General features: G+C 30.2%; 1 protein-coding gene across 6 annotated transcripts in view; it reads right to left on the bottom strand.

The window, feature by feature from the left end:
• Positions 1-16,884, bottom strand: part of LOC142322433 (uncharacterized) — an 88,628-nt gene that overhangs the window by 57,411 nt on the left and 14,333 nt on the right. For 4 of the 6 annotated variants that reach the window (XM_075361520.1, XM_075361519.1, XM_075361522.1 and 1 more), the window contains one exon: positions 13,012-13,176. The exons of the other annotated variants lie outside the window; for them this stretch is intronic. In XM_075361520.1, coding sequence (XP_075217635.1) covers positions 13,012-13,050 — 39 coding nt within the window. In that variant the 5' untranslated portion in view covers positions 13,051-13,176. The remainder of the gene's footprint in view (positions 1-13,011; positions 13,177-16,884) is intronic. 6 annotated transcript variants of the gene reach the window in all.

Below are 16,884 nucleotides of genomic sequence, written 5' to 3'. Positions count from 1 at the left end.
CTACAATAATGAAAAATATTAGTACAAGTGATAATCGGCTTTTATTTCTAGAATTTTCTAGAGAATCACAGGAGAAAGAAATTGAATGATGTAGATCTGACAATGTGTGGTTCATCAGTAAGATTTGGTTTAACAATTTTGTTTAAAAAAAGATTCTGATTTTTCTAGCGAGGAAACACAATTATTATAATCTGAAAAGAAAGATAAAATAACAAATTATGTGATATTAAAACTTCAACTGTGATTAATTTTACGTAGCAATAATTCCAAATAATTCATTAACCAAATGAATCAAGACACCCACGTTCTCAAGGGCTACATTAGGCAACATTCCACTGGATCTGATGTTCATGATCAGTTACTAGCATTTCTAAACTTATTTACCTTTTTTTACTGTGTAAAATAAAATGTAAATAAAGTATACTAACTAAAAAAGAATGAGTGTACTTTAAATACGATATAGAACTGCACATTACTGTTGTTTTCCTAATTCAAAACGAATTAAAATACATTTTTCTCTTTTAATACAGTTTTTAAAAAAATATTTCCTATTTCAGGAATAATAAAAGTATTCAATCCATAAAACAGTAAAATTAAGATAGTTCCTGTAAGATATTCATTATATAAAGATATTTGTACTTATTTTCAGTAGGCCATTAATGGTAGCCAAAAGAAAAAACAGATCTGTTCAATATACATAAATTATATTTACTATTTATACAACTAATGTATCTTAGATGTAATATAAAAATTAGGCAATTCCTATAAAATTATAGAAAACATGAAAGACATTTTATATTCCTTTCCTTTATAAAATTCATTTTAGTTCATACATAAAATTGATCAATTATTTTTATACAAAAAATTTCTCCATATTGATGTATCACATCAAAAAAAAAAATCAAATCACCCTTTTTTTTTGAATAGAACAAATTTTGTAAATTGGAAGTTTATTATTTAAATAGAATAGATTTTAAATTTAAAAACGAGATTTCATTTAAAAAAGTGGATCGTATAAATTCTAGCAATGAGCTATTAAAAACCATGTTGAAATTTTAATTTAGTTTTCATCAAGCAATAAATGAAAAAATAAATATTTAACTTTAAACCGATATATTAAAAAAAAAACTATGTTGTATACAATAAAACAAATCAAATGTTCCTCACTTTAAAATAATGTCCTAGACTGTGTGGTTTTTTCTTTCTAGAAAATTCTTCAGTTATACAAACGACACGCATAAAGGTAAGCGATTTGACGAAACTTTGAGATGTCTCTTAATCGGCACGACGTTATAAGATTTACAAACAACGTTCTTACTTTTCTGTGTTTCTGATCGGTCGGTGATATTAGAGGAGTTTATTCGCTCAGACTCGAGCGACTCGTTTGAGGGATTTGGTAGGAGTTTAAAAGAATTAAAAAAGAACTTAATTACTTTTCGGTGTTTCTGAGTGAGTGTTACAATTGTTTACTCGCTCTAACAACCCCCTCGTGACTAAACCCCCTGTTTAAAATATAAATCTGAATTTTAAATATATACTTTAAAATAAAAATTAGAATCTAATTTCAATATGATTTTATTTACTTTTTACCTGCATTAAAATATTATTTAATAAAAACATTCGTTATCAGAATTGCTAATCTAGTTGAAAATTAACAAATTTGTTTTTTGAATAGTAATTTACAGAACTGAACTTTCGTTTTATACACCGATAATTATATTTTCAATTAGGAAAAGTAAGAAAGAAAATTTAATAAAGAGAATATTTTATGTTCTCTAAGACTGAAAACGGTATTATTTGATCAATTAAAATTGGTAAATATAAAATGTATTTGGTTATAAATTATTTTCTAGACATATATATTTTTTTTTTTTTTATTTTAATTGAATACCTTAGAATATATTATTCATAAAATACATTTTATTAAAACATTTGTGTTGAAGAAATTCGAAAAATTCAAATTCGCTTAGTATGGTTTTAGCAGTCGGCTGTTGAAAGATAAGTTAAATCCGTGCGTAAATATTTATTTGATTTACTGATAACCTTTTTTTTATTGTAATGGTACAGTTTTTAATTTATTTAATAATGCATGTACTCGTGTACGCTAACTTTTAAAATAATATAAAACGAGATTGATTTATTTCTTCCTTACAAAGCTGAATATTTGCTACTGTAAAACAAGTTAAAAAGATAAAACGCGTGTCTGTCTATTGAGTCACGTCTGTCTATCTCCCACTTATTCGTTTCTCATTTTACCCTCTCCACTCTTTCTATATGTTTTTTATTGTAAGCTATAGTGGTATGTATTTTATTTGTTATAGCACGTACTCATTTTTGTCCTTGAACATTAACTAAACGGCATTTTTTGTTTTAAATATTACCATCAAAACAACACAGATTTTATTCTATACTCTTGACCATAGGGGAGATAAGACATGTTTTTTCTGTACTTATAAAAGTAAAATTAACAACTATACTGCAGCTGCCTTTCTTTTTTTGTTTTTATCCCTCTCAGATACAAACACATACACACACACACACACACAGAGAGAGCAACAGATCAAAAGACTTTGCTTTGAAGGAAACAGCAGCAGCGACTAATGGTTGTAAAAATTGATTTTTATAAAAATGCTACCGTATTTTTATAAAAAAAAACTGTTCTCCTGGAAACAAATTGTAGCGTGTATACGTATCCTTGAATATATTGTTAATTTAATACGTGCATTAATCTGCACATATCAAAAAAGTATCTTGGAATTATTTTTTTTTTTTTTTAATTACAATTTAATTTTTTCGGTTATGTGTTTTTATACTAATTAGTACATTTATTAATTTTTGCTTTACCACTAACGATTGTATAATAATGGAAAAACGCATCCCGCATCTGCTATTACAAACCCTAATATGGAGAACTTGAAAGTAGCGGATTTACAAAGAATTTATAGAAATCGCTATTGCTACTGGTCAGATTTTCTAAGAGCATGTCGCTGGGAGAAGGAGGGAAACAAACTTTTCTGTACGATTTGGTGTCTCCTGAAAACGATTCTGCAACGTTTATATACATATATATACATTTAAAAAATTTTTTCACCCGCTCTACCGGACGCAAATTTTAACCGATTTTGAAAAAAATTGATGGGGGAGATGTAAACCTGTTGAAAATACATCCCTAATGAATTTCAAATGAATCGGTTATCAGAAACCGGAGTTAGAGGAAACAAAATTGGTTTTTGGATACGTTTTCAAAGATTTTCAAGGTTTTCACGTAGTAATTTGAAAGGTAACTTGTTATATAGAAAGCCAGAATTAGATTTCTGTGAGCAATACGTAGCGCGAAATAATTTTGTACGATTCATATTCAAAATATATATTTGAACCAAAAACTGTTTGTTTAAAGAAAAACAAACCAACATACTTGGCATTTATAGACCTAGAAAAGGCTTTCGATAATGTAGACTGGAATAAAATGTTCATCATTTTAAAAAAATTAGGGTTCAAATACAGAGATAGAAGAACGATTGCTAACCTTTACAGGAACCAAACAGCAACAGTAATAATTGAAGAACATAAGAAAGAAGCCGTAATAAAAAAGGGAGTCCGACAAGGATTGTCGGACTCCCTTTTTACTTTTTAATCTTTACATAGAACTAGCTGTTAATGAAAGGGCAATTTAGATTTGGAGTAACAGTACAAGGTGAAAAGATAAAGATGATACGATTTGCTGATTATATAGTAATTCTAGCCGAGAGTAAAAAGGATTTAGAAGAAACAATGAACGGCATGGATGAAGTCCTACGCAAGAACTACCGCATGAAAATAAACAAGAACAAAACGAAAGTAACAAAATGTAACGAAGATGAAAAAATAACGAAGAAATACGAAGAAAAAAAAATGTAACGAAGATAGACCACTGTATGTGAAAATAGGAACAGAAAAGATTATGGAGGTAGAAGAATTTTGTTATTTGGGAAGTAGAATTACTAAAAACGGACGAAGAAGGAGTGATATAAAATGCAGTACATCACAGGCGAAACGAGCCTTCAGTCCGAAATATAATACGTTTACATCAAAAATTAATTTAAACATCAGGAAAAGATTTTTGAAAGTGTATGTTTGGAGTGTCGCTTTATATGGAAGTGAAACTTGGACGATCGGAGTATCTGAGAAGAAAAGATTAGAAGCTTTTGAAATGCGGTGCTACAGGAGAATGTTAAAAATCAGATGGGTGGATAAAGTGACAAATGAAGAGGTATTGCGGCAAATTGATGAAAAAAAAGCATTTGGAAAAATATAGCTAAAAGAAGAGACTGAATATAGGCCATATATTAAGGCATCCTGGAATAGTCGCTTTAATATTGGAGGGACAGGTAGAAGGAAAAAATTGTCTAGGCAGGCCACATTTGGAATATATAAAACAAATTGTTCGGAATGTAGGATGTAGAGGGTATAACGAAATGAAACGACTAACACTAGATAGGGAATCTTGGAGAGCTACATCAAACCAGTAAAATGACTGAAGACAAAAAAAAATGTTTGAAGCCAAAATCAAATTTTTCCAAGCACTGTCGCTATAATATTTTAATTTCGCAATAATCCAAAATTTGATTCCCTTTTTTATTACCTATCCCTTTTTTATGTTACCTATCCTAGTTACTTTTTAATCTTTAATGTTTGTAATAAATGAAGTTTTTAATAAATGAATGTTTGTCTGTCTGTATGTCTCTTAAGCCTTTCTAAACCGTTCATCCGATAGCATGAAACTTTAGGGAACGGTTGGACGCATGCCAGGGAAGGTTTCTTAATTAGTTTGGACCCGCTAGGTAGCGAGTCCAGACTGTGTTCGAGATATTTAGAAAAATTATATTTATGGACCAATTTGGTTCGTATTCAGAATATGAATATTAGTTACGTGAAAAGAAATATTTTTTAAAAACTGTACCCTCTAGGTGGGGCCGGTGTCGACATATTTACAAAACAAACAAACAAATATACAAATAAACTTTTTTATTCTATATATATATAAAAGGCTTGTTCGTATGTGTGTCCGCTAAAAACCAAAAAAATATATATAAATAGTTCAAGAGTTAATGATAAAATAATACAATAACATAATTTATAAAATTGTATAGTTTATACAGTGACAGAGGACTTTAGCTAAGAGGAATTTTAGAGGTAAATCTTTTTTTATTTAATTTTTTTCGGATGAGGCATAAGTAAAAACTTCTGTCAGTCTAACTAATGCGCTGAGGGTGTGAGGGATGGAGGGACGGGGGTTTCCTTCGCTCTGATTGGCTACCGTCAGACAGTACTGAACAAGCGTTGTACAATTCAAATACAACCGTAAACATGTATACATGTGTGTGTGCGTACGTATGAGTATTGCTGGGCGAGTAACACGTTAATATAGACGTTTTCTTATAAAGACATTTCTTATATAGACGTTCGAAATAATTAAATCAAGATTTGTCGATTCTTTTATATTTATTACATTTTATTTAAAATAATAATTAATCACCTTAAATTTTAATAAATTAAATAAAAATATTACGATAAAGTTTATCCGTTTTGTAAAGTATTTTACAAAAAAAAAAAGATTCTAATTTTACATAATAAGATAACATTTTCCAGTTTTATTTACAATTTGACCTCGTAATACCCTACACGTGTATTTTAACGAGCGAAGAATATGGTCAATGAGTTATTAAAAAAAGTGAAAACCACATGACGTAACAAAATAAAGATATTGTTAACTTATAGTCATAATACCATCAATAGATTATTTATACTCGAGACACATTATTCTTCAATTCTGATATCCATCAAACATAGACGTCAATTTGTAGAAATAAGCTTAATAATTATCTTGAATTACTATTATTAATTATCATTAGTTATAAGCACGAGGATTATTTAATTTCAACCGTTATTAACAATAATTCGAACAACCGACATTTTTACCGATAATTACATACGCTAGTTATCAGGTAAAGCGGTATGTTCGTAACAATGCTAAATGAATATAGTTGACTTAACATTTTTTCATTATTTAATTAGGTATTTTAACTTCAAAATCTTAATACGATAGTACTATTGCGTTAGCACATCAAACACACCTACACCATCAATAGAAATTCCCTCTAAAAACAATGTACCCTTTATACATCAGATATTGTACAAGAAAGTCTAGTTCCAGATTCATTTTCAGCAGATTCACTGTAGAACTCGGCACATAATTTCCAATATTTCTTTTGGTTCTCTCTTCTCAAGGGTTGTCATTTATTTTTAGAATACGGAAGGTAGCAACTCAGTGTCCTAGCCGGTTGTAGTTTCCTTTTAAATTTTGTTAGATATTATTACAACATACCGTACTACAGTATACGCAACACAAAAATATAATAGCAAACAACATTTTTCTTTATATTTCTACTTATTATAATATCTTCCTACGTATTCTCTTAGACTACACAGCCTACTTCTATTAGGAAAGTTATTAATTCCGTAACTAATTGTCTGTATAGTATGTATACTAATAATTTTTAAAAACGTTTAAATTAATTATTTTTAAAATTAGAGATTTTGCTAACAAATGTGATTTTGGCATTTCTACTGAACTGTGAGATGGACCAAACTCGAAAAAACAAATTTTTTGGTTATTTTTACGTACTTCATAATTCAGTTTTGAGTTTTGTTAAGGAATTAAAATAATAAGGAAGTTAGGTGGGCTAAGAAAAGTCCTTTAGGCTGAGGTGCTTAGGGCTAAACTCAAGGCCGCTCGCTCATCTTAAATAGCACTGTAATTTCCTCACTCGTCCCAGGCTACCGTACTTTGATCGTTCTTACGATTTACTCTTTCCATCATTAGATCAAAACATTATTAAAATATTTCAAGGATCGGGTACCGGTTTTTATTTTTATTGAAATTAATGTATATCGGTTACATAGTGTAATCGCAGCGTTCATCACTTTTCTTTTCTTTTTTACTTGATAATACCGGCAATAAGTTTAAAGCTTGTGCGTGGGATATAGAAATGGAATTTTGTAGCGTATGAAAAACGCCATACCTTACTGGGATTCAAATCTGGAACCTCCGTATTAAAGGCCAAGCGCTACCGCTCGCCCCACGGAAGCCGGCAATTTCATTTTAGGTTGTTAAATAATGTGCGCCATTAAAAACAAAATAATGTAAAGAAATAGAAAAATAGAAATTAACGAAATCGTGCGGCTATTAAAATATTATATCTTTTTTCATTAAAATGTTTACAAGTTAATTTGAAAGTTTACTGAATAATTAGTATTGCGCAGTTTATGTCGCTACTTTAATGTTACTGTACACGTAGTTTTGCTAAATTTCTTCATACTGAACAGGTACATTTTAAAAGCTCGGTTAGAAGATAGCGACGTAACTTTTAAAAAAGTATATCTTTTTCTTCATAAAAACGTATTTAATAATTAATTAAAAAATTACGTAAACGTAATTTTATCCGTCGGTAAGTACAATGTCATTTCAGAAATATCAACAGGTCGCACTATCTTTTGTCGGAATAGTGATGAAACTGCTCGAGAGGTTGTTGTTTCTTGGAAAGAGCTACTAGGTAGTACAAGAAAAAATATGTATCTTGATTTATTCAACAGATTGCTGCTCGATCTTTATAGTCTAAGCGATATATTTTTTTTACGATTTTCATTTCTACTAAGGTTAGCGTGCTTTTAATTTTTGTTATTTTAATTAAAGACATATTTTAAAATGTATCTGGTTTTTTAGATATTGCGGATATTTTCATTAACGCTTTAAAAACTATCGAATAAATTGATAATTTTTTAAAATATAAATACAAATTTTCTGTATAGTTTAAAAATCACTTAACAGTAAAATCATTAAAAAACCGTTTAAACATCGGTTGAAAATTAGAAATATCAAATTTCTCTCCTGTAAAATCGCTAGTTTCTTGATATTTTGTCTTTTATGTAAATAAAATAATATGCGCATAAAACATCCGGTTTATTTAAAGCAAATTTTATTAAAATATTTTATAGATTAAAATATTTAATTAATCAGAAAATTGTTTGTTTAAAGAGTTAAAACTTTTTAAACAAATAACTCACGTTAATTTTGCCTTTTTTTATTGTTCTATCTATTTTGTTTCGAAGCCTATTATTAGAAATATTAACATAATATAAACCAAAATGTTACACATCACAACACTTTTATCATCCCTTCCGTTCATATAATAAATTTTATACCGCATTGCTAGGCTATCTACTTTCTTCAATTACGGTATACATACCGCAATTAAAAATAATTTAAAAAATATACAAAAAAACTAAATGCAGTTTTCATTATTACTATTATTTTTTATAATTATTATTATTATAGTGAAATAAATTTTCCTTCGTTTTTATTCACCGTAAATTATCTGCAAAGAGTTTAATTTTAAATCTACTAAATGAAATTTTAGATTACTAAATGAAAGCGCGCCCGCTTTCATTTAGTAAGATTTACCAGCCTTCTTGTCAGTTTGACTCTTTATTGATACGATGTTGTAAATTGTTAACTTGCTTTCAATATCGTGTACGCACAGTTTATATAGTCGATCCGGTACAATAATACAACATACACCGATCTATCGATCACAACGTATTTACTACACCGTAAAGACCTTACTTCGATCCTCGGAGACCTTTCTATTCAAAAATTATTTAATCGCTTTTTTGCCGGTATTATATTCTTAGAATTCGATACGATGTCCTTGAATGAAATACCTACATTTTACAAAAAACAGTTTTAATATTCGACTATTTGATTTTGATCGATCGATTTTATAATAAGAAGCTTCGATATTCTGACCGTAAAATTTTAAAATCTCAACTAACGCATTATTTTAATATTTACGTCGATTATATTTAATATATATTTATATATATCTGAAATCGTACAATAAACCCGCTTAGTATCATATAAGTCATATTTGTTATTATTTATTTATACACCGACCGATTGCAGTAGCAGTAAAATAAATGTACCCGGTAATAGAAAAATGAGAACAAAAATGTTGAAGATATTAACATTTTTGCTGCTGTTTTTAGTTAAAGGAAAATATACATAAGGCGTCGTCCAAAAGGCAGTAACCCGGTTTTAAGTTGTTCTTACTCCTACCTCTCATCTATATAACAAGGTGTAACCGAGCGAATCACCCCTATTTCTGGTTATGTAATGCCTATTATTCTGCTTCTTTTTTAAAAAACAAAGAATTATAATTTTTTATATAAACGTACATATTTACATGATTATGTAGGAACTCTTTAAGTTAGATAATATGTGGATAAAGGTTAGTTTAATTTTCACATTTTATTTATTACAAAATTTTTTCAGCTTTTTTTTTTGGATGGAAGGATACAAAAAAACTATCAAGGACTGTAACCCCTCCGAACTAAGGGTAAATAAGTACGCTACGCAAAATTATTACAAGTGTAGTAAGCTACCTAGTGTTTATTTTTTCTTCTAAATTAGAACGGTTTTTTTTTAATATAAAAAAAAGATTTATGGAAAAAAATTATTTTTTAAAACAAAAGTAAATTCACTTACACTTAAAATATCATTCGCAGGTTCCTTTTGTACGAGTATTTATGTCATTGTTACACGCATTTTTTATGCTAATATAAACAATATTAATCGGCTGTTGTTTGGAAAACGGTAAATATTAATTTACTCATCTGCAACCTTCTAAATAACATATCGTAATCTTATATTATACCTCTACCCTGTTCTAAGACAAACTGAAGTCAGGGGGGACAAGAAAATTATCAGTAACCAAAAACTGAATTCTGTTGCCTAGAAAAATTCAATACCAAAAAATTATAAAACTAATTATTTTGCGTTATATATTTATATCGGTATATGTACAGTTCTTACCGGCAATGTAGCTCAGAAGGCAACCGGGTTCTTTATCCAAATAAATAAAGAGATTCTATCGGTTTAAATTTGTAAACTAATAAAAAATGAAGTTTATTTTATCAGCACCTCATCCCATCTAAGTTACTTTGATGTGAACTTTAACTGCTAGTGTATTAAAAAAAAAATAAAAAATACTTTTTTAAGAGAATTTTGACATCGTATTAAAAAACGAATAATACAAATGGAAGAATAAATATCCGCTGGACAGTTTGATGCGATAGACGTAAGATCTAGAATTTGTACAAAAACAGTACTATTTTGTAGATTTGTTATTCGGTTTTTCCCAGGGTAACAGGTCGCAATCAAAGACGGTAATAAAATAGTAAAGCGTTGATGGTAAGGATGACGATGATAATTGGTGTAGATGCAAATAAGTATCGGACAATAGTTTCACGTTAATCGCCCCCGTCTCGTAACGGAACAGTGCTGTTAGTTGTTTGTATTTCTCCGGTTGTACTCCGATATTTGTTCCCACAGTCGCACCGCAATTCTACTACAAAAATTATTAATTAGCCCTCCTTCCCTTCTCTTCGTCTTTTCTTTCGGTCGTTCATTCGTTCTTTAATTTTCTTTCTCTAAATCGAATTCACTCGTACATCATTTTATTTCTATTCTTTCTTTTACACGAGATCTAATGTCGTAAGTAAAATGCGTCGTTTCTACACTGGCACGCGTGAATTCACAAAAAGGTAATGTTAACCTTCATAAATCAGATGAAACTATTTATTTTTTTACTGTCTATATCAACCGACTCCCTCCCGCTCGTAAAATTTATAACGTATCAGTTATAAATTACTTAACAGCCGGCAAAAAAGTTTTCGATATTTTCCTGGCATTAATTATTTTCATACGGTGGAAAAATAATGATACGTGAAAAAAGTTAACTAAAATTTATTTTTTCGGCTTGGAGATTTATGATGGTTTACTGTAAAATTATCGTGTGTTTAAATAAATTTTTTAAATTCAAAAAATCCCCTCCTCCAAAATTTCCCTCTAATCGCCTCCATAAAAATCATCTTCCAAGCAATTTTTTTGATTTTTCTAGTTTCTTTGTTAAATGAAAGAAACTAAAAAAAATTACACTAAAAAATATACGGTCGATAAAATGTTACCTAAGTTTATTTTTTGGGTGTCGGATTGAATTGAAATAAAACTTTATTCTAATACTGTTATTAAAAGCTTATTACTTAAACTTTTAATAGCGTTAAAATTTTAAATAGACCAAATAAGGCTTTAGAAAATTCAAAAAATCGATATTTTTAAAATTTGATCGGGGGCCCACCACCCCCACATTGCCACCAAAGTATTTTTTGGGAGGTCACTTGTACTTTTACTATGTCAAGGAAGATATAAAAATAATTTTATTTCTTCCTAAAAAAACTGTTAAAAAATATACGATAAATAGAAAGATTTTTAGTTTTTTTGGGGGGAAAGGAGGTGAATTTTGAGGCAAAAACTTTATTTAAAATTGTAAAATAAGCATGTACATATGTACCGAGTTCAATATGAAATGGGGTAATGTTAGTAAAATTTTGAGAAAACAGACCTCAAAAAACTATTTACTCCCCTGGCGATATTGACCCCAATATGTGTTATATGTGTTATAGTCATGATACCAAAGAAAGCAGGGGCAGACAAATGTGAAGAATACAGAACAATTAGTTTAACTAGTCGCGCATCGAAAATCTTAACTAGAATTCTATACAGAAGAATTGAGAGGAGAGTGGAAGAAGTGTTAGAAGACCAATTTGGTTTCAGGAAAAGTATAGGGACAAGGGAAGCAATTTTAGGCCTCAGATTAATAGTAGAAGGAAGATTAAAGAAAAACAAACCAACATACTTGGCGTTTATAGACCTAGAAAAGGCATTTGATAACGTAGACTGGAATAAAATGTTCAGCATTTTAAAAAAATTAGGGTTCAAATACAGAGATAGAAGAACAATTGCTAACATGTACAGGAACCAAACAGCAACAGTAATAATTGAAGAACATAAGAAAGAAGCCGTAATAAGAAAGGAAGTCCGACAAGGATGTTCCCTATCTCCGTTACTTTTTAATCTTTACATGGAACTAGGAGTTAATGATGTTAAAGAACAATTTAGATTCAGAGTAACAGTACAAGGTGAAAAGATAAAGATGCTACGATTTGCTGATGAAATAGTAATTCTAGCCAAGAGTAAAAAGGATTTAGAAGAAACAATGAACGGCATAGATGAAGTCCTACGCAAGAACTATCGCATGAAAAAAAACAAGAACAAAACAAAAGTAATGAAATGTAGTAGAAATAACACAGGTGGACCACTGAATGTGAAAATAGGAGGAGAAAAGATTATGGAGGTAGACGAATTGTTATTTGGGAAGTAGAATTACTAAAGATGGACGAAGCAGGAGCGATAATAAAATGCCGAATAGCACAAGCAAAACGAGCCTTCAGTAAGAAATATAATTTGTTTACATCAAAAATTAATTTAAATGTCAGGAAAAGATTTTTGAAAGTATATGTTTGGAGTGTCACTTTATATGGAAGTGAAACTTGGACAATCGGAGTATCTGAGAAGAAAAGATTAGAAGCTTTTGAAATGCGGTGCTGTAGGAGAATGTTAAAAATCAGATGGGTGGATAAAGTGACAAATGAAAAAATATTGCGGCAAATAGATGAAGAAAGAAGCATTTTGAAAAATATAGTTAAAAGAAGAGACAGACTTATAGGCCACATACTAAGGCATCCTGGAATAGTCGCTTTAATATTAGAAGGACAGGTAGAAGGAAAAAATTGTGTAGGCAGGCCACGTTTGGAAAATGTAAAACAAATTGTTAGGGATGTAGGATGTAGAGGTGATACTGAAATGAAACGATTAGCACTAGATAGGGAATCTTGGAGAGCTGCATCAAACCAGTCAAATGACTGAAGACAAAAAAATAAAAATGAATTCAGTAGCACATGAAAGTGCTACATATGATTAGGAAGAAAAAACCAAGTATATTATGGAAGAAAGGTAGAGTTGCTATCACTTCACCTCAAAGGTAAACATAATAATGATAATTATAATAACAATACCTGGTTGAAACAACTGTTGTAGAGTTGTATATATTTCATGGCAATCACGTTCTCTAGGAACAACAAATGTAATGGATAAAAATGTTTTACATCGTAACTGTAATGGCGATCCTGATGTAGTCAATGGCAACTTTTCTTTTCACTTGCGATATGCATATGTAAAACCTGAAAAATAAAAAAATGTATTACATAATTATAACAATACTAGTAAAATAAATTCCGGTATTTCCAATAAAGTCCGGTATAACAGACCTGAGTAAAGATTCCTGCCAATTAACAAGAAAGTAGTAGAAAATATAATGGAAGGAATCCAGAAGGGGACTAAAAGGGATCCTTTTTCTAAAGCTAACAGGTCCATTTACAACAAACAAACAACAAAGAACAATAGTTCTTTTTAATACCGCCCAACAACACACCTACCACAGATGTTGTTCCACGAGAAGAAATACCAGACCAGGGTGGGAATGTATGGGAAAATGTCTTTGAAAATCACTATCATGCTTCAACTTGGGTCTGGTTCTGTAAGTAAAGAGGATAAGAGTATAAATACTCCAGGGAAGACAAGGTGAGTTCAGTTTTGAAAAAGGGAGGAGTTATTACACAAGTCAGTGAAGAAGTGAGATTGTGCATATTTGACCATGTGAAGTGACATCTCAAGCATTCTGTGAGGACAGTAGGAGGCCGCAGGAGGTTGTTCGGTGAGTGACTATAGAAAATTAGTGAAAGAGATAAAGTATTGAACTCATTTATAAATTATTAGGGTAATTTTATTTGTGAACAGGAAAGGTATTTGAATGAAAGAACTTTGGGCTAATATTATCTTCATAGTAATACAAAACCAGTTGTTAGAGGTGTAAATATTAGTGGTCATGATAATGTGTTTTGTCAATGGGCTGAATTCTGGTTTTTAATATTTAACTACCTGCAAATAAATCCTGATCTTACTTTAAATTCTATTTTGTATGTAATCATTGTTTATTACAATTACTGACAGTTGTCATTATTTTTATTATAAATGTTTGTTATTGTTGATTGGTCTTATTTTATTTATGTTCTATACTGTTAAACTAATAAATGTAATTATATAAACATTCTCAAATTGTTAAATTCTCAATATCCTGATCGAGCCATGAACATGCGACACTATAATGTTATAACAGAAAACAGGTAAGATGATAAACAGCAGTTTATCTATCTGCTGTTTATAGCAATAGTAACTGAATGTAGATGGTGAAATACTAGTAACCAAGTTATGTTTATGAAACTAGTGTGTGTAGATAATCAAAGTTAAACACAATGCTAGGTGCAGTTCCACTGCACGTTGTTGGAATTAATTAGTCAGTGACTAATGACCTTATCAATCAATGCCAGTTAAATAAAGAGTAGTATTTTAAAGGGTAAAGCCTTAATAGCCAAACCTATGCTTAAGCTGGTTTTTATACATCACCACCAAGAACACTAGTTCGGTTTCATAAAACGTTGATATTTTTGAGTGACAATTAAAAATTGATCTAACTGATCTCTTAGCAATAGATCCAAATAAAATAAAATTAATATAATATGAACCTTAAGGAGTTCATCTAATTAACAGGGGTTTTGTTAATATCAAATGAAGTTCCATACAGTGTTCTGAAAAAATACCCTTCTCGGCATTTCATGAGAATGTCCTGGATTTGAATCCCGGTCAGGAACAGGGTCTTTTCATACGCTACCAACTTTCCATCGGGCTAATGAACATAATTTTTGATTCCCACTCTTTCATAACAAAAAAATACATATAAATTGTCATTAGTTTTCTTGTTTTTAAAGTAATTACTTTATTTGAAATCACTAAAGCTTCTTTTCCATATTTAAATTAAGAGGGACATCCTGAACTAGTACAGACCAACACCCTCCATGTGACAGTTACAGTCGCCACACCACCTCCTCCGTACCTAGCCCTTATGGGCTTTTATTGGGGGTCATTTTTAATACCTCGGTTATGACAGCTTCCAGTCTTAACCTAGGCCAGGATGCCACCAATATGAATGCCAACAGCAACATTCACATCGATGTACTACTAACTAAGAACTCTAATGAACAAAACACATCTCAAGTCTTAAACAAGACTTTTTTGTATCTGACCCCGCATAATCCGAGATGGCCGGTCACACATTCTTAAGACATGACGGATTAGAACCACCTTTGGTAGTATTCTTCAAAAATGAACTTTCCATTTTTATTGTTTCTTAACTGCACAGAAGTTTAGAACTCCTGAAAAAGGACGACAGTTAGAAGTTGTACAATTCTGGCATCAGCTATACAACCGGCACTACCAGTTACCGGAGGAATTCCATTTTAGTTCACTCTCTTGGCCTTTTTTTCTCTACAAAAAGAACTATCCAGCCAAACCACATGGAAGCACGCACCAAATTCGAAGTATTAAAGATGTTAATATGTATTATATCACCATCGTATTAAAATGTAATATGCTTTAACAAATGTAAAGCACTGGTGATATAAATATGTTGATGTTTTTAAAGATGTTGAGGCAAATAATGAATTTAAAAAATTCTTGAACGGGATATATGGAAAGAGAAGTAAAGAGGTAAGAGAAGATAAGGAAACACCGATAAAGAGGGAAGAGAATAGTTGATGCCTCCTCACTACCAAGAATGGAGCAGAAACTTGTGTTAAAGACAACTAATTAATAAGAACAGAGCTCCAATATCTAAGAATTGATTGAAAGACATAACAAGATCGCATCAACATGATTGTTAGCATGAGAAGATAACTAAAGCAGAACCTGGTGGTGGACTTCTTAGAAAACAGACAACTTAGATTATATGATCGTATGAAAAGAATGAATGATACGAGTATGTCAAAATGAATACTGAAGAAGAGACTGGATGAATAGTGAACAAAGAGAGGCAAAGAATGGATTTAATAAAAACCTGAATAGAATATGTGGAAAGAGAAGTAAAGAGATGAGAGAAGATAAGGAGATGCCAACGAAGAGGGGAGAGAATAAAATTTGGCTGAATATTCTGCAACTCCAAGGAATGTAATGAGATATTATGACAAAAAAAGGTGAAGAAAAGAGACAAAAAGGTGGCATTAACAGAGGTTGAAAGTATATAAGAAAGATAAGAATAACTAACATAAAAGTTATAATATTGTAATAAAAAGGAATGATAAACAAGTTAACTTAAGACAGAAATCTAATTAACAGTTCAAAACAAAAGCTATAAAATGTAAACTTTTCCTGCATTTAAAAAGTTTTAAATTACAAGTACATTAAAAAAAGAAGGATTTGTTGCTAATAAAGCTAAACTTTTTAGAAACTTTGTTTAGAAATAGCAAAAACTATCTATTTATTAATTAACAAATTTAACACATTGTGACAAGACTGACATAAAGCTCACACAACTGTTAGAATGGAAATAACTGTTTTCAGTTGTTAACATCAATTTGATTAATGACTATAATAATAAAATGAATTTCCTTTAAATCAATCGCACTAATTTTCAATAGATTACTGCTGAAATATTAATTTACCTTAAACCAATAAAACGATTGATCGCTACTAAATAAAAACAATTCACTGGAAGGGGTTATTCACAAAATAATTTTTTTACCAAAAAGGAGGTTTCCAATATGTAGTTAAAATTGATCACTGGGAGATGGGGCAGTATCAATTAACAGGATATCCTTTGTCTAGTTTGGTTTAGGGTACAATGAAATTTTCTTGTTTTTTAACAAAAGCTTTTCTAGGGTTAGGTGAATGAGACTCAGTAAAATTTCCGAGATGCTCTACATAAAGTAGAGCATCTCATAGATAACAAATAACAAACAATAAGATTAAACAATAGATAATAATAATAATAATAATAA

This window comes from Lycorma delicatula, chromosome 3 (assembly GCF_047948215.1).
Source record: "Lycorma delicatula isolate Av1 chromosome 3, ASM4794821v1, whole genome shotgun sequence".
Taxonomy (NCBI): Eukaryota; Metazoa; Arthropoda; class Insecta; order Hemiptera; family Fulgoridae; genus Lycorma; species Lycorma delicatula.
This window is presented reverse-complemented; position numbering and strand designations above follow the sequence as displayed.